This window comes from Echiichthys vipera (genome assembly GCF_963691815.1).
Source record: "Echiichthys vipera genome assembly, chromosome: 6".
In the NCBI taxonomy this organism is placed as follows: domain Eukaryota; kingdom Metazoa; phylum Chordata; class Actinopteri; order Perciformes; family Trachinidae; genus Echiichthys; species Echiichthys vipera.
This window is the reverse complement of record NC_139831.1, coordinates 18,482,192-18,501,018: the sequence shown is the minus strand read 5'-3', so window position 1 is coordinate 18,501,018 and position 18,827 is coordinate 18,482,192. Positions and strand designations below refer to the sequence as shown.

Sequence of the window (18,827 nt, the reverse complement as noted above, 5' to 3'; positions counted from 1 at the left end):
AACAGAGCAATGTCTCTGCATTTTAGAATGGGGATACATTTTGTTGCATGTTGAAATTCCCGTCTGACAGAATTCGTATCCCCCAATATCTTTTGATAAGAAAGAAGAAACTTATTATGGAATATTAAATTTGCATTTCTCAAAAACATTATAAACATATTCAAAGTGACAAGGCTCTATTGACAATTCATTAAATAAATAAATAAGAATAGAATAAAGTATATACATACATAATAAAGTAAAAATACTTAAGGCAAGGCATTATCCTCTCCTAGCTGTCAATATAACGGTTCTCAAATTAGTTATTATACACAGATAAATCAATGTATCACCTTTTCTTTGTATTTTGAGACACTATCAATAAAGCACAGACATTTTTATAACAGAAAAAAATATTTAAAACACCAAAAATTGTGACATTTTTCTGGGGGAACAGCTGATCGGGATCAATTGATGTTTGTAAAGAATAAATACATTTATCTAATTCATTTTTAAACCAATTTAGTGAAGGTTTCTGATTTTAAATGGAGCAAACGCAGCCAGGGTTTAGGACTGGGAGGGTTGAAGCCCCGCCCCTTGAAAGTGACGCAGTAGCGTGGTGACGTCAGTCACGTAGGCATGCGTAGAAGTAAGGAAGCAGCCTCACACTGTCAGAGCTGAGTTTTGTGATAACAGGGGAGAAAAACGATTATTCCAGCAGTCTTTGTTATTGCTCGCAGGCAGCACGATGCCACGACGTGCCCGTTGTGATTCTTGTAACGTAGGAAGAAGAGAAGAAGCTAGTTTAGCCTGACAGCCGACGTCATTAGCCTGAAGCTAACTGGTTAGCATCGCTTCCATTTGAGTAAAGGTAAGAGTTGTGCTTTTCTTTTCACCTCAAACTACATGTTTGTCACATTAACAGATGGCAAATGTGTGTCTGAGAGGTAGATGGAAGGTTAATCTTCTTGTTGACACCTCAGCTGACTTTAAATAGACTACGTCTAAACGTTGTTTTGTGAGTTTAGCCACAAGCAGGCGACAGCTCAGGTTCATGAAGTTTAACGTTAACTTATTATTCAGCTGCTTTAACTTTAGCTAAATTAAAGCAAGAGTGTGAGCATCTTACTCAGTCTCCTTCACTAAAAGTCATAAAACATTTTTACATAGTAAATGAACACTTAATATCCATAGTGTCAGGAACAATCCCACTAAAGCCTGATGTAGATTAATAATCCCACAGTTATTACAGCACCCGTAGCACTATTATCAGTCTTACAGTCATCATGCACTATTGTCATGTTTACAATATCATTGTCCTAATGTAATGTAATGTATTTATATAAATTGGCTGTATGTCTATTTCTGTGTTTTTATATTGAGAGTGACAAAAGGCCTGAGTCAAATTCCTTGTATGTGTTTCACTCACTGGCCATTAAAGCTGTGAAATTCTGATGTAAACACCACTGAGTCTGGCTGTGGCTTATTATATTTAAGGCGTAACGAAAACATGTTCATGATGCCCTAGGTAACGTTTGCAGTAGTAATGAGTGGATTGCACGTATCTTCTCTGAGAGTGACATTTAAGTTGACCCCCTTAGAAATAATTGTATTTTAAAGTCGCTGAGACCCAGTGCCTTGCAGATTTTCTGTCTCGTCAGTTGTATTCATTTGGTGTCAGTCAGATGTAGACTTTATTTTAACTTAACCATGAGACTCATCAGTTTGTGATCAGATGATATTCAGATCAGATCAGATATTTTATTTTTTACCTAAGATGACCCTGTATTGGTGTGGCAGGTGACTTTCGAGGTAAATATTGGCTTGGTTGTAAAGAGACCGCTAAACTGGCACCAGCGCTCTTGAAGGACGGCGTTGTTGCCCACCATTCTATTCCATTTGTTTAGTGAAAGTGGCATAATGGTTTGAGCTTAATTCATTATTAATAACTTTCCCTTTTCGTTTTTTATTTTTTTGTGAAGTGAAAATATTACAGGTTATATAAATGTGTTGCATTGGTGCAGCCACTTTTGTCCTTTGTTTCTTCTCTGAAAACTTAATGCCAGAATTGGAAATACAAATTAAATTCAGCTTTTTTAAAAGGGCAGGATATCCTGATTTCTTTAAAATAAGTAGTATTGTGAAGTGTTTCCTGTCTCATTTGGTCATGGGGCTTACAGTTGTGACGACAAAATGACATATTTGTTAGTAAAACAACTTTGTCTTCTCACAGCTATCACGTCTCGCCGTTCTCAGTGATATGACTGTCTTTGTTTATTTGCAATAAAATGAGTTTTGATTTATGCCTTATAACCATATCACAAATGTATAAAGAACTCAATATTCTGTTTTTTATTTCCCAAGATCCTTAGATGATTGTCACAATAGTTTTTAGTACCCTGTTTTGTTGTTTCTTCTGCATTTTGTGAGAAGAGCCTACCTGTCTGTTTTATCATTGTTTGCCCTCTTTTTGTTCAAAAGAAGACAACGGCTTACATTTTGTCGTCCTTGTGTCTTTTTTAGAGAGAGCAATCATGACACAGAAAATCAATCTGTGTTCAGTTTCCCTCGGAGTGGAGGGTATGACTTGTGGCTCCTGTGTCCAGTCCATAGAGCAGCGCATCGGGTCACTCTCCGGGGTGATACATATCAAGGTAAATGAAGCATTCTCAAGGATATACTCTGACACTTTTACATTAAGTGTCAATCAGCATTTTTTTCCACACTGAGGTGCAGTTTTTAAAATGTCTTAAAATTTCTTGCTGGCACTTGCAGTTTAAAAACAGGATCTGAAATGACTACCATGGAAGTTACACATGCAATCTATTTTTTTAATAGGCATATACACATTATATGAACTAAAGGTTAATGCCCATTTTAGGTTTGATTAATCTTACTCCCTCAGGACTAGCTGGTCTGACTTACAACCCAGTGACATCATGTAGCCATGAGAGATAGCTAAATTACAATAGTAGAGGTCTGCTGATTTGTTTCTGGGTTGTTTACCCCTCAGGCTGGAGTTAAATGAGAAGATAACGTAATACTGTGTTCCCGAGAGAGCTCTGCACTTTTGCAGGACTGTGACAGCAGGTCGATATGCAGTTTTTACCCACAGGAAATGTCATTTATGTCTTAAGAGAATTTAGGTCCAGTGTCGTTTTAAGGTAATTAATGTAGACATGATCTGCAAGACTTTAATAGATTTGTCTTGGTACAACAGTCTCCGTTTTATTTCTTGCTTTCCCCCCTCGTCTCACTCTCAGAAAAAGAAAAGTTAATCCAACAGGCAGGCACACCCACATACAACTAAACTAACGTATGGCTCAGTCAGGTGACCCCTTCAGTGTGTCACATGTTTCCTTCTTGCTAAAGAGGAAGAGTTAAGGGTCAGACAGAACACACTGGGCTTCCCAAGGCTACAGACTCAGTTTTGTTTTAGCTCTTGTTGAGACGAGGCTGATTCACAGTGTGGCTGTAAAATACATTTACAGAAATGGAATTTTCTGATGTGGGTTTGGTCACATAAGGCAAGAGTTTTCTTTGAAGTATCTACATTAGAGCAGTAAGAATAACACTTAAATACTTGGTTAATCCAGCACTTCACCAAAGGCAAACAAACTGGCTTTAAGTACTTAATAGTAGGGCTGTGTATTGGCAAGAATCTGACAATATGTTATTTATCATGACATAGGGGTTATGGTTCAATGTACTGCAACACTGAAGGCTAGTGGTCCTCTCAGAGGGTTAATTAAAAATATATCCAGTTGTGAGCGTCACAGCTCGTGACCAAATGATGGAAGAGAGGTTGCGTTTCACATTAATTGTCTGTTAATTGTCTTTTATTTAGCTCAAGGCAGCCACAGTGTAAAATAAAGTTGCACACAAAAACCAAACACAAAAGAGCAGCCGTCGCTCTGACAGCTGAGTGTTGAAAGCAGGTCTTGCCTTTGCTGCCTTTGCTGCCTTTTTCCGCTCCAGCCCCGTTCCTGGACCCAGCCTACTGCCAAGAGACAAGAGCCAGCTTTCAAACATGCTTGTATACAGTAGCTAACTGATTGGCTGATTACCTGATTCTTTACAGCTGTCTGATCACCGGCTGAGCCACTCCTCCCTCTCCCCCAGCAGCCCACGCCCTAACCACACCCCACTGCCACACCAGTGTTTTTGAGAATCAGTTCACTATCACAAAACATAATATTGAGATTCTCGAGTATTAATATTTTCTCACACCACTGCTTAAAAGTACTATTGGCTTGTGAATGTGCTCCCTACAGTTTTACCAGAATATTCTTCATATGCTGTTAATCTGAAGAAAGAGAACCACCTCTGGCACCTTTATTTTGATATTTATTAACCTGATTGTTAGTAGAATGAAAGACAGATGCAGCCAATGGAAGCTAAACTGATTTAACTTTTAGGATGAATGTACTCTGTTATATTTACTTGTTTATTGGTAACTCATACCTTGACCTTTATTTTATAGGTGTCTTTAGAGCAGAAGAATGCCACTTTCATATTTGACCACAGCCAGCAGAGCCCAGAGTCTTTGTCAGAGGCCATCGAGGACATGGGCTTTGAATCAAGTCTATCAGATTCCAGCACAGCCAAACCTGTGTCTACAGATACTGAGCGGATCCCCACCTCAGGTCTGACACCTGCAGCCCAACAGAAGGCTTTGGAGAGGCTATCCCAGGTTCAGGGAGTGTTGGACGTCAGAGAGAGCTCAGTCCAGATGGGTCTCTCGGTTACATTTGTCCCATCCCTGACTTCTCTGCAGCAGCTCAGTGAGGTGGTTGCCAGCTTAACACCTCAGGAGATCCCAACACCCAGCAGCCCGCTGCAAAAAGGCCCCGCAATGTCCCCATCTCACACCATGAGAGGCGGGGTGGCACTCCTAAAGTTGAGCATTGAAGGAATGACCTGTCATTCCTGTACCACAACTATTGAAGGGAAGATTGGAAAACTGAAAGGGATTGAAAAGATCAAAGGTAATGTACTTGAATTGTTCACAAGACTGTAGTCACGCATTGCCCCACTGTCTGACCTGAACGTGATGTTGTAACACAGTTGCATACAGGAATGCAGAGCCTCAGAGCCCTGACTGCAAAGTCTCTGTCCTCAAGTTTTAAGCTTTAAAAGACCCCTTCTAAAACTAACAGGCCTGTATGGCACTATGTTAAAGCAATTCTTACCTTTCTTGCATGTCTCACTCAAAAGTTCCACCCTCTTTCCTCTGTCTGACCTCTGACGCTCCCTCCTCCCCCGACACGTGCGTTAAGAGTGAAATGCTGCGTATGCTGCGTTCAAGGGCCATGGGCAGTCTGAATTTACTAGGCAAAGTGCACTGAGATGCCTGTCAAAGTAGAACCTTCTACTATTGAATTTGAGGGAGATCCACCTACCCCGAATTCACTGCTAGGAGGTTCCAGTGCACTTTGCCTAAAATTCGGACTTCCCATGACACTGGGACGCAGCTTGAGCTCGGCAAATCATTTTATTTGGTCCGAATAAAATGATTGGTCAGACTTTTATCAGAAATATGAGAATTGAATATTGATGAGTTTCAACACCTGGTGGATTTCTTTTACATTTAAGTGTGCCATACGCTTATTAGGAGTATTTTAAGATTACAAAAGAAAAGTGTAAAAATGCCAGAAAGGTGAAAATTACTTTAAATGGTTGTTTAACCGTGATTGAACGCTTTATGTGCGCACATTTCATGCAAGTAGAGTGCTGCAGGAATTATGTATTTTTGGCCTACCCGAAAAGGTTAAATGGGATTTGTCCATTGGATTTTCAGATTATTGCAGAAAATAGCTCTGTGGCAAATGTTATCATAAATGTCACATTTATGATACTTAAACGTTTTGTTTAGCAAGATAACTATGACTAGCTTCCAACTCATATTACTTGTCTGGGGTGATGGTGTTTGATAACCTCAATAGTTTAATTTAGCCACTTATTAGCAAATACCTTTTTAAAGTTGTGATAAAGCTTCAAAATTATCAAGTGGGGTATTTACTCATGTATTTTATATCATAGAATAAACGTATACACCTCTTAAAGCTGTGTTGACAAAAGACCTAGATCTAACCAAAAAGTAATTGGCTTAGAGACGAGGGAACCGGAAGTGCAAACATACTAACTAATTTCCGGGTTTTCCTGCAGCCCTCTATGTGGACATGAATGTCGCTGTAGTGGATTTTAAGTTCTTCAATAATTGCAAACACCTGCATCATCTTTTCATGCACAGTCAATTCCTGTTCAAGTGAAATATTGCCTTTAAAAAAACAACTTTTTTTTAGCTTTGCGTCTGTATTTTTAACTTAATGGTGTCTTTATATTTCACAGTTGTTTTAGAGACTCAGGAAGCTACAATCGTGTACCTGCCTTACCTCATTACTGTCCAAACCATCACCAACCAGATTGCTGTGGCCGGCTTCAATGCGTTTGTCAAGTCAAAGCCTCGCCCCCTGCAGCTATCCCCCTCCGAAATCGAACGTTTTACTGGTTCTCAAAAACCAACTGTCTCTTCGCCATCAGAGACATCAGAGGAGACTGAAATATTCATCGACACGACACTTATCACACTCAGAGTGAAAGGCATGCACTGCCGTTCATGCGTGGTCAATATACAAGACAATATCTCTATGCTGCCTGGTGTGTCCTCTGTGGAGGTCTCTCTGGAGAAGGAGAAGGCCTCCATCTGCTATGATCCTCAGAAGGTCACTGTGACTCAGTTGCAGCAGGCCATTGAGGCGCTGCCTCCAGGAAACTTCAGGACTCAACCCTGGGACTCCTCTGACCCTCTCAGTCCTCTTTCCACATCGCCCACGCCTGCTTTATTGCCACCTCTGCCTGCACAAGCAACCCAGGCTAAACCTGCTGCCTTACAGCCCTGTTTTACCCAGCCTCTAGCGTCTGTTGCTAATATTCACATTGAGGGCATGACATGCAACTCCTGTGTCCAGTCCATTGAAGGCATGATCTCCCAAAGGAAGGGGGTGATGTCAGCCCAGGTCTCTTTGTCCGATCACCAGGGGACCTTTGAGTATGATCCCCTCCTGACCACACCAGAGGAGCTGAGGGAGGCCATAGAGGACATGGGCTTTGATGCCTTCCTACCTGGTGAGAGGATAAATGGTGTGATTGTTGAGTCAGCTAATTTCTCACAAAGTAAAATAGCTAAAGCAGTTTTGTTTGTAGTGTTTTAGCCTGAACATTGCCTGCCTGTAGCTCAACTTCTTTGCCTCTGGATGCTCTTCAGCCAATAGGGGTGGATGAACTGTGAGGGTGAGACATCATAGCTAAAATCTTCTTTTAAAATCTCATATCTCTTTTCCACAGAGACCAATTCTCTGCTGCCTGCACCAAATCCCAGTCTCTCAAAATCTTCGAGTCTAGCGCATGTGAAAGATAAGGAGCTGGACAATGAGCGACATAAAGAAACCCCGCAGGGATGCAACGGAGACGCACTCTCTAAATGCTACATCCAGATTGGAGGGATGACCTGTGCTTCCTGTGTGGCAAACATTGAGCGAAACCTCAAGAATGAATCTGGTCTGTAAAAACTAAATCTCTAAGTTTCAGGGATAATACAGGTGCTTGAAAATGCTTGAATTTTAACATTGTGTTTTCAAGGTGTTAAAAGTGCTTGAATTTTGGATAAAGTACTTGAAATTGTATCAGCATTTATTTCACAACAAATAGTTATAGAATATGGTATCCTTCTATTATTACAAAACACAATTTTAGTTGTTTATAGCATAAGTCCATCTCTTTCAGCGTAATAAAAAAGTGAAATAATTTTCAATATGTCTATATTTGTAGAAATATACCACAGCTGTAAGGTTCTGAAAAGCTTGAAAATCAACCTTGACAGTGCTTGAATTTGACCTGGGAAAGGTGTATGAACCCTGAAGTTTTTATATATTTATATATATATATATATTCAGTTTTATGTCAGTGCGGATGAATTGTATCTCATTGCTTTCCCTAGGAGCTAAATAGAAAATCTCTAATGTTTTGCAGGTATCTACTCCGTTCTGGTAGCATTAATGGCCAGTAAGGCAGAGGTGCGTTATAACCCTGAGCTCATGGACCCTGCGAAGATAGCTGAGTGTGTGAAAGAGCTGGGCTTCACCGCCTCTGTTATGGAGAACTATGAAGGATCAGACGGAAACCTAGAACTAGTGGTGAGTAAATGTAACATTGCATTGATATTATTGTTTGTGTTGCATTAAGAAGACAAGAGAAATTCAATATAGTCATTTATCTTCCTAATATGAAACCCATAAGTAAACATCCCCATCACTAGCTGAGAAGACTGATACATGCGACCTCCTTTTCAGTAGATGTGATGAATCATGTCTGTGCCCCACTTCATAACCTCTTTGATTTATTTTTGTCCCTTTCTCTACTTCACTGCTTCTCTTCACCTTCTTTCAGGTCAGGGGAATGACGTGTGCCTCTTGTGTTCACAAAATCGAATCCAGCCTCATGAGAGAAAAGGGGATTATATATGCCTCTGTTGCCTTGGCAACCAACAAAGCACACATTAAGTACGACTCGGAAATTATAGGGCCGCGAGATATCATCAAACTGATCGAGGTATTATTCCTGTTTGTTATTTAAGCATTTGTTCAGTTATTTTTAGCAACTTTCCTTCTCGCATGTTAGCACCAATTGATACTCATGTAAACCAGATAATTAGGGATTTTCTCTTTGTACTTCCCTGTATGAAGTGCGTTATCTTAAAGGTATGAAATTTGACTGTTATTTGTAGAATCTGGGGTTTGAAGCATCTTTGGTAAAGAGAGACCGCAATGCCAGTCACCTGGACCACAGCAAAGAGATACGACAGTAAGATATATTTTGTTTTTAGCAATTTTAATCTCTCTCAAACTCAAACTGTGTCGTCGGATGTAGCTTGAATCCCTGTTATACCAAATATTTTTAGTTTCTTTTACTGATGACTCGGAAAGTCAGTTTTTAGGTCAGGCAGCGACTAAAAGTTGTTGTACAGAGGTGGAAACACCCCAACATCACATTACTCAATGCATTCTGTTATTACAACACCCAGCTTCTATAGAAAGCCATATAGCTTAGAACATTAGACCATTAAAATATAAATTCACCCTGTTTAAAGGGAAACCTCTATATTTCTTAACCTGGACCATATTTTCCCATGTTATTGTGAAGTGACTGTTGTTGAATTTGGCCCAGTATTGAGCGAGAGCCCGGGAGCCGGCAGCTGTGAAACGGGCTGCAATGTAATCCTATAGGCTAAAATGCACTGTCAGTGTACGCCCATTAAAATGGATTGTTTTTGGAGGAAATAACTGCCTTTCGCTTGACTGGTCTTTTTGTTGTTGTGTCTAAACAAGTCTCACTCACGGAGAAGTCTAGTCCTGAAATAGAGGAGACCGTTGGTTTGAATAGGGATTGGAAACAGTGAATGGGATTTGGAAAGAGGAATGCCGTGAAGACTTTGTTGTGTGAAGTACAGAAAGCACAGTTTCATTTCATTGCTGAATATTTAGCAGATTTCTACTATGCGTACTAGTCTTGCCTCTCGCAAGATTTCAAATCCCAAAGTTTTCCTTAAAGGCTATGGAGAGTTTCAAGTCTACTTTGAGAACTCTAGTTGGGGAATAATGTTTTGAAACATGTAAATATATGTGGGAATTGTATGATAATGAAGGTCAAGAGGGGCGTGGTTATGACTTTTTGACATTTTGTTTTACTGGTTATATAGTTCAAGCATACTGGCTGTAGCATACTGTATGAACTTGTGTTCAGCATTATGATGCAGTGTTCAGGTTCGATGCTTGGTATAGTGATGATGATTTGCCCCCCTGTTAGGTGGAGGAAATCTTTCCTGGTGAGCTTGATTTTCTGCGTGCCTGTGATGGGCATGATGATGTACATGATTATCATGGACCACCAGATGAATTCACATCAACACAACGCCACAGTGGAGGACCGCAACCACTACCACGCCACCATGTTCCTGGAGAGACAGCTGCTCCCAGGCCTCTCCATCATGAACCTCCTCTCCTTCCTCTTTTGTGTGCCTGTGCAGGTAAATCGAAGGGATTTACTACATTTCCAGGAAACGTGGTATGGAAATTTGAGCAGCGCATGCACATTTTTATTTTAGAAAGAGATACTTATTCAGGATGAGGGGAGGTACACTGTATGACATGTCTGTGGTTTAGTGAATACAAGCTTTTCTGGTTTTCCTTTCTTTAGTTTATTGGAGGACGCTATTTCTACATTCAAGCCTACAAAGCAGTCAAACACCGATCTGCCAACATGGATGTGCTAATAGTTCTGGCTACCTCCATAGCCTTCACCTACTCACTGATTGTCCTAATAGTGGCCATGGTGGAGAAGGCAAAAGTCAACCCCATCACCTTCTTCGACACTCCGCCAATGCTCTTTGTCTTCATCTCCCTGGGACGCTGGCTGGAACAGATAGCAAAGGTATTAGCTCACCGTCGATATCTATAACATTAAAAGCAGGACCTTAATTTAATATAATGGTCACTTGTACATGTTCTTCTTCCATCCAGAGCAAGACATCCGAGGCTTTGTCGAAGCTGATGTCTCTACAAGCCACTGAGGCCACAGTGGTCACTCTCGGCAATGACAAGTCCATTCTCAGGTACTCCTTGTTCTCTGTGCTTGTTTTGTTAAACCTTTCGTATCTTTAGTCGGTTTTAGATTACAGCATATCTAAATGTTTGCATTTGAAATGTCAGTAAAAGGTCCAACGTGCTAGAACAAAGACTGCATAAACAAACTACAAGTGATTTTCCATAGTAACAATAGCACAAAAAGGGAAATAAAACTGGAAATGGCATTTTAATTTGATGCTCCGATTTCAGAGATCCTGCTGAGAAAAAACAGAATGAATAAGATAATGCATATTGTAAAATATAATTAGAGCAACAATGTAGTAATAATCTAGCATTGTATTCACACTGTATTATTTACAACATTTATATTTTTTGACATTTGTGTGTTCAAGTGAGGAGCAGGTCGATGTGGAGCTGGTGCAGAGGGGCGATGTGGTGAAAGTCGTTCCTGGAGGGAAGTTTCCAGTAGACGGGAGGGTCATCGAGGGACACTCTATGGCCGACGAGTCTCTAATCACAGGTTGGACACAGTGAATAAAGGACCAAATATCTATTATTCAGTACAGTATTCAGACATGTTCAAATTTCCGTGGGGTTAACTGAAGCCGTTATCAGTGTTCTCACCAAAGACACCAGACTCCATCGATAAAATCAGTAATTTTACCTTGCAGATCACTTGAGTTGTGGTTAGTTTGTAAGTTAGTTTTGTTAGTTCCTAACCCTTTAAAATATTACTCTTTTTGTTAATGGAGTCTGGTGGCTTTGAGGAGAGTGATACGTCTTCAGTCCCCCCCCCCACACATAAACTTAAACTGGGCTCTCTGAAATATACGAAATACAGTGTACACTTTTTGGGTAGCTAAAATACATTTTGCTGCCGCCCCCGTCCACAGCAGTACATTGCTTAGCTTCTGTAATTGTTGTCTTGCCTGCTTCTCCAAACTGGGCGTGTGCAAACCTCCATCTACTGTAGGTAATACCTCATACAACCCCACTTCAAAAAAATCTGAATTATCCCTTTAAGTGAGCCAATAAAAGAGATATGACTTGCACACACACACACCCCTTCTCCGATTGGTTGCTGAAATTTTTGCCTCTTGGCTGTTTGTGCTGTATTGTGTTATGTCAGTCATTAGCCTTTATTTGTCTCATTGATAGTATCAGTATTCAATCAGAAAAAAATGTTTGAATATGAAAGATAGATTGTAGTCTTTGGTTAAATATTTGAGTCGTGGTTTCTGCCAACACTGCAGTATTTGCTTTAGCTGTCCTGCTCCTATTTTCTGCTGCCTAGAGCTGTTCTGTTTTCTGACCAGCTGTTGCTTTGTGACTCCAGGTGAGGCCATGCCAGTGACTAAGAAGCCTGGAAGCTCTGTGATCGCAGGCTCCATTAACCAGAATGGCTCTCTTCTCGTCAGTGCTACACATGTTGGCATGGACACCACACTGTCTCAGATTGTCAAACTAGTGGAGGAGGCTCAGACTTCAAAGGTGAATTACTATGTGGTTTGAGATCAGCACTTTCTAATGGAACCTGCTTTAATGGTAATTTCTCAGGTGTTTAATTGCTGACATTTCTTTTTTTAGGCTCCCATCCAGCAGTATGCAGATAAGATCAGTGGCTACTTTGTACCCTTCATAGTTGGCATATCCGTCCTCACGCTGTTTGCCTGGATCATCATTGGGCTTTTAGACTTCTCCCTAGTAGAGAAGTACTTTCCTGTGAGTCTTCTTTTCAATCTTGATATCTGATTGTACCAAACACCTCATTACAGCTTCAGAAAATGACATCCATGACATGTCTAAATATCACTGCATCTAATATTGTTCCTTATAACCATTTAACCTTATTTTCTTCAGTGATGTTGATAGTGATTTGTAATTCATTTGAATATATTTTCCTCCCTGAAGGGTTACGACAAGAGCATTTCCAGGGCCGAGGCAGTGATTCGCTTCGCCTTCCAGGCCTCCATAACAGTGTTATGCATCGCATGTCCCTGTTCCCTTGGCTTGGCAACCCCTACAGCTGTCATGGTTGGCACAGGGGTTGGAGCCCAAAATGGCATCCTGATTAAGGGAGGAGAGCCACTTGAGATGGCACATAAGGTGTGTTGATGATGGTATTCTGACACTGCTGTGTGGTTAGCCAATTATCTAACAGACCAACTGTCAAATTTAAACACATTATGAAATGGCTCTAGTTTCCTAGGTTACAAAACCACATTAGTGTAGCTATTACTCTGATCAAATACTATTAAAACATTTAAAATTCCACTTGATATTTTATTTTGATTTCTATTATATCTCCTTTTGTTGACAGGTCCAGTCGGTGGTGTTTGATAAGACTGGGACCATCACATATGGTGCTCCGAAGGTTATCCAAGTCAAGATAGTTGTGGAGGGGAACAAGATGCCTCGTTCCCGACTGCTGGCCATCGTGGGTACAGCTGAGAACAACAGTGAACACCCTCTGGGATCAGCTATTACCAAATACTGCAAACAGGTCAGTCTTAAATTGAATGCCCACAAATAATCTCGGATACTCTGCATGGTCCTCAGTGTGCTTCAGAAATGTGTTATTACACATCCATTACTCTCTTTGTGAAGGAGCTTGGCACGGAGTCTCTTGGCGCATGCACTGACTTTCAGGCAGTGCCGGGCTGTGGCATCCGATGTCAGGTCAGCAACACAGAGACCCTGCTGAAACAGGCAGACAGTGACAGCGAGGACAACAACCAGCGCAACAGTGTCCTCGTCCAGATTAGTGACACCCGCATGTCCAGCAGTTCACATCCACTCATCATGGACCCACAGCCACTAAGTATGTCGGAGATTGTGTATTCAACAGAAATACAGATTGTTTTTGGTGCTTAGATTATAAATTGAGGTAGTGATAAATGTCATTCGCTATTATGTTTCCCTGCTGTTGTCTAACCCAAATGACCTGTGTGTGTAGGCTTCGTCCAGACAGCCACTTATGTTGTCTTAATTGGCAATAGAGAGTGGATGAGGAGGAACTGCCTGCAGGTCAGACCAGATATAGATGAGGCCATGGTAGAGCATGAGCGCAGAGGACGCACTGCTGTTCTAGTAGCTGTAGACAGTGAGTAGTACTGCGTAATCTTTTTGCCATTATTTCCTGACTGCTAACAATTATGCTCTTTATAGAAAACTACTTGTATTCTTATTGTTAAGCATTTTGTTTTGTGTGTAGATCTGCTGTGTGCAATGATAGCCATAGCAGACACAGTGAAACCAGAGGCTGAGCTGGCAGTCTGCACTCTAATCAACATGGGTCTGGAAGTTGTGCTGATGACTGGAGACAACAGCAAGACAGCACGAGCCATTGCTGCTCAGGTATGGAAAGGGAGTGTTGTTGAGTGTTAATCGGACGACTGCTTCTTTACATGTGCAAGGTACAGTCATACATACGTACATACACAGACACAGATTTCTTCCATTATAGTTAGATGAGGCTGCTACAGCGCCACCTATTGGCCAAATGTCGCCAGATTTGTCATGGCCACTCAGACCTCGTATCTGGACCTCCAAATGTGGTTGCAGTAGCCTAAAGGCTTCAGGAGATATGACATTTCTCCAAATGTTTATATGGATAGAGTCGTCTGGACCCACATAATCTTATTTCTTACAGAAGAAAAGCTACAGGCCAATACATAAGGTTTGTTGTATAGCGCCACCTTCTGACCAAATTGCACCAAATTCCACACCACTCCCCTGGGTCCCAAACATTACATCCTCCGTTTTCCAAGCAGATCGGATGGACGGTTCTCAAGATATCTGAATTACAGACACACAAACTCATGGAGATTCCTTGCTTTATAGTTAGAAGGAGACATTAATAATGTTGATATAAGACTACGATGACTAGGTTTACATGCACAAATATTTGCTCTTTTCTGAAAAATAGAATATTCCTACTAAGCTGTTTATGAAAATTAAAATGAATATTTCACTAATATTCCTGTTAACCTGCAGTCAAGCAAAATAGACATTTCTACCCCCGCCTTGCAAACTGTGGGCTAGTTGGTTTATGTACAACAACCATAGAAATGCACAGAGGTGAGAGGTCATAAACTGCTGCAAACTTAAAACGCCTGCTTCTAAAACCCAAATAATATCGGCATGTCACAACTGTCTTATAGACAAATGCTATAATTGGTAAAAGGGTTTTTTCTTGCCATTTTTTTCAGCCATTTTTCAGCCATGTTACTCAGGACAGCCATTTTGTATATTTGTGTGTGCGTGCGTGCGTATGTGCGTGCGTACGTGCGCGTGTACGTGTTTCTGAGCCTGTTGGTCTCTCTGCCTCTCCCACAGGTGGGTATCAGGAAGGTGTTTGCCGAGGTGCTACCCTCCCACAAGGTGGCCAAGGTGGAACAGCTGCAGCAGGAAGGAAAGAGAGTTGCCATGGTGGGCGACGGTGTCAACGACTCACCTGCTCTGGCCATGGCTGATGTTGGCATCGCCATAGGAACTGGGACAGATGTGGCCATAGAGGCGGCAGATGTGGTGTTGATCAGGGTAAGAATTTTTGCTTGGTGAAGATGTCATCACCCACAGCATCCAACACTGATCATGAGACAAGTGATTCTGCAATATGCCATATTTTACATGGCAGCAATACATCACATACTGACATACTGAAGTTACAGTACACTTATAATGTAATTAATATATTTATTCACTGTATAGTGAAATATATTTTATATTTTGTTTCATTTTAGTTGTCCTAAAAATCACATGTGTAACAAACAAGCTGGAACCTCCCACTGAAAAATTAGGTGAATATGGAAGTGCCAAAAACTGCAGTTCCCTGATTGTCCACTTGAGACTGGCTCCAAAATCAAGTCAAGGAGGCTTCGCACAGCCCGCCTCAGCTCCATCCACGCTCTGCCTCTGCCCATATTTGGATTAGGCGGAAGCAGGCGGGCCATTCTGTGAGCTCTGCCAGAATGGCGACAGCTGAAGCCACCCACGCTGGGCTTCATTTTGGTCACAGACGTCACAGAGATTATGACTGTATTTTATACAGTCTTTAGTTACTTGAATGAATAGTGACAGATAATACTGTCATGTAAACATGAGTCAGAAAATTTCAAATCTTGTCTAATAAAAACCTAAATTTAGCTGTTGCCTCTCCGCAAAGGGGATATTACTTGGAATGTGGTTTAAATTTTTATTACTAAGCGCATCTTTTTTTTCTTTTTGGTCTTATCTGCAGAATGACCTCCTGGATGTGGTGGGCAGCATCGACCTCTCTAAGAAGACCGTCAAGAGGATCAGGATCAACTTTGTATTTGCGCTCATCTATAACCTGGTTGGCATTCCTATTGCTGCTGGTAGGTGCCTGCAAAATAATGTGATGTAGAAATCTTGTACAGTTGGTCAGTCTTCACTTGGATGAATAGAATAATCACTGGATGAGCCTCACTTGTCCTTACTTGAAGTCATACCAGTACATTTCCAATACAGAGCAATCATTTCTGCCTTATACAGTGTATGTCCCTCATACCGAATCATGTGTAATTATGCCACCTTGATAGAAACAGACAAGAACATCTTAACATAACCTCGAGACACCTGGAGCCTCCTCACATACATACTAGGCATACTATTTAAATAATGTCATAACACTGACAGCGACCATCGCAACAATCTTGACCACAGCGCTAATATGAACTGTCTGCCACAGGTGTTTTCATGCCCATTGGTCTGGTGTTACAGCCGTGGATGGGCTCTGCTGCCATGGCGCTGTCATCTGTCTCTGTGGTTTTGTCCTCCCTTCTACTCAAATGGTAATGAGATATTCAATGCTTTGTTCAGGCCCTTTCATCTGTGTGCTTTGTTTTTCTCCCTTTTGATTGTTCATCAAAAACACTTTTTCAGATCAATATCAGCCTTTTTCTTTCTTCCTGTCTTTGTCTAGTTACACTAAGCCCAGCGCTGAGAAGTTGGAGGCCAGACTGGGTAACAGCAGGCGGCAGGGCAGCCTGTCCGATGTCAGCGTCCACATTGGCATGGGCGAGATGCGTCGTCCCTCCCCCAGACTCAGCCTGCTGGACCGCATTGTCAACTACAGTCGCGCCTCCATCAACTCCCTGCGCTCTGACAAGCACTCTCTCAACAGCTTGGTGCTCATTGAGCCTGACAAACACTCACTGCTTGTGGGGGGGGCGATGTGCGAGGAGGAGTTTTGCTGAAAACATGGGTCAGCTCATGCCTGCCATGCTAAGCTGAAAGGGTTGCATTGAATAACGGCCCATCCATCTGCTGGAGGGGCCTCAGGGCGGCACTGTTGACTTACACGCCCCTGGTTTTCTTTTAGCTCAACCAACTGATCAAATGCACTTCAGAGCTTGAGGGGGCGATCTTCTCTTCCTCAGTTGCAGACTATCATTTATTAAGGTCACCACCCTCGGGCACACTCCTCGACCAACCCTTTGACACTGTGCGCCGGGACATGAAGCATCTACAGAGCCTTGAAGCAGGTGTCCACATCCAGGAAGCAGAGCGATGATCAGCTCTGCTACTGTGGTAATTTGCCAGTACAATCTTTAACACCTATCCAAAGACATTTTAACAGTGGTGCCCTGTGTAAGAGTGGACACTACCCAGTAATGTTTTAACTAATTGAAAAATGATAACACTGTTGTATAATTCTGTTCCAGAGTATTTATATTACCGTTATTTATCGTTATATTATTATATCCTATGTGAAAAAAATGAAGTTGTTTCTAAATGCCAATTTAAATTTTTCAATCTCCCAAAATGTGTATTCACTGAGTAAGGTAAGGCATACAAACTCAGTCAGTTAAATAAGTAGCTTGCTGAAAACTGATGTGGAGTGATTTGCAAATGTCGATGTTACCCAAGTGCCAATTTACCTGCCATCTTGGCAAATTCCAACACATTCCAAAGATAGCACCGTGAAGAGGTTACCTTGGACTTAACGTGTAAAAAAGTGTGAACCGAGATCAAGGTCAATGACTCACTCCATAGACTTTGAATGGTGGCGCCAAAAATGGTGCTGACCCTCTGCGTCTTTGGTTAATGATACAAGATGTCTGTCAATGACTGAATATTATTCACTGTTGAACCGAAACAGCAATTGTTACATGGACGTTTGTGCTCGAAATACTTTATTTGCAAAGAAAGGTTTTGTGTGGTGAAAAAGCCAAATAGGCCTTTTTCATAGTGGACATTTTTCACTCGTCACAGTAATGTTGTAAATTAAAAAATGAATCAAGTAGGGCTGCAGCTACCAATTTTTATTATCAATTAATCTGCTGATAGTGAGACATGATCCCAGTTTCTCAAAGGTATATTATATGGTATAAAATGTAGGAAAGCAGGACATCTCCACATTTAAGAGGCTGAAAACAGCATTTTCTGCCATTTTTGCATGAAAAAACTAACGAAACGACAAATTATCAAAAAAGTTACTGATTATTTTTCTGTGAATTGACTAACAATTAGTTGGCTAATTGTTGCAGCTCTAGAACGATTGCTGAATCCCATTTAGCTGCTTTAGTTTCAGGCTGCTGTGTTGTGCATGCTGGCTCGCTGTTGGTGGATTTGTGAATACAACTGACCCATCAACGTTATCAGCAACACACTTCCTACTGTGACGAGTCAAATGTCTGCCATGAAAAAAGGCCTGTTTTAAATGCATTTGTGTTCTTTCTGTCATCACACTAAACAAGAGGCTGTTACTGTTTTCCAGAACTTTCTTTCACCAGGGCGACTCTGTTCCTTATGTGATTCACGCTGTTGCACTTGATCAAAAAATGTGCTTAAGTGCAGGGGAGCGGCATCAGCCGACTAAACACAGCTGTGTCTCCACCAAACAAGTGACTAAAAGACACTGTTGATGAAGTCGATTTTTTTCTCATTATATACTTTTTTTCTCCTGTCAAAGTATTACAAAGATTTTCTACATTACTATCTGCTGTGTAAAATCAGGAGATTATCACTACAGTCCAATAATTCCTTGAATTTCTGTGTCCAAACATCCTCTAGGATTTCTTTTTGATGATCAATTTCTCCTGCCGCTGTCCCATGATGCATTATGTTCTGTAACCATCACAGCCCATTGAGTTTAAATGTGCCAGTCTGTAGTTTCTGTCCATTGCTTTGTAAAGACGTCCATAGGGCTTCAGATCTGTGTGCGGTCAAGTTAAGCAA

General features: G+C 41.3%; 1 protein-coding gene across 1 annotated transcript; it reads left to right on the top strand.

Annotated features, from left to right (window-relative positions):
* Window positions 1–657: 657 nt before the first annotated feature.
* On the top strand, window positions 658–18,825 carry atp7a (ATPase copper transporting alpha). The gene is made up of 23 exons (XM_083915626.1): window positions 658–850; window positions 2,503–2,633; window positions 4,463–4,967; window positions 6,331–7,107; window positions 7,327–7,539; window positions 8,011–8,174; window positions 8,428–8,589; window positions 8,765–8,841; window positions 9,844–10,063; window positions 10,234–10,467; window positions 10,557–10,648; window positions 11,015–11,142; window positions 11,959–12,113; window positions 12,210–12,344; window positions 12,534–12,728; window positions 12,943–13,125; window positions 13,230–13,443; window positions 13,579–13,725; window positions 13,837–13,979; window positions 14,961–15,164; window positions 15,865–15,982; window positions 16,336–16,438; window positions 16,570–18,825. The coding sequence occupies exons 2-23, from the start codon at window positions 2,514–2,516 to the stop codon at window positions 16,841–16,843; spliced, it is 4,563 nt and encodes a 1,520-aa protein (XP_083771752.1). The 5' UTR covers window positions 658–850; window positions 2,503–2,513; the 3' UTR covers window positions 16,844–18,825.
* The last annotated feature ends 2 nt before the right edge of the window (window positions 18,826–18,827 follow it).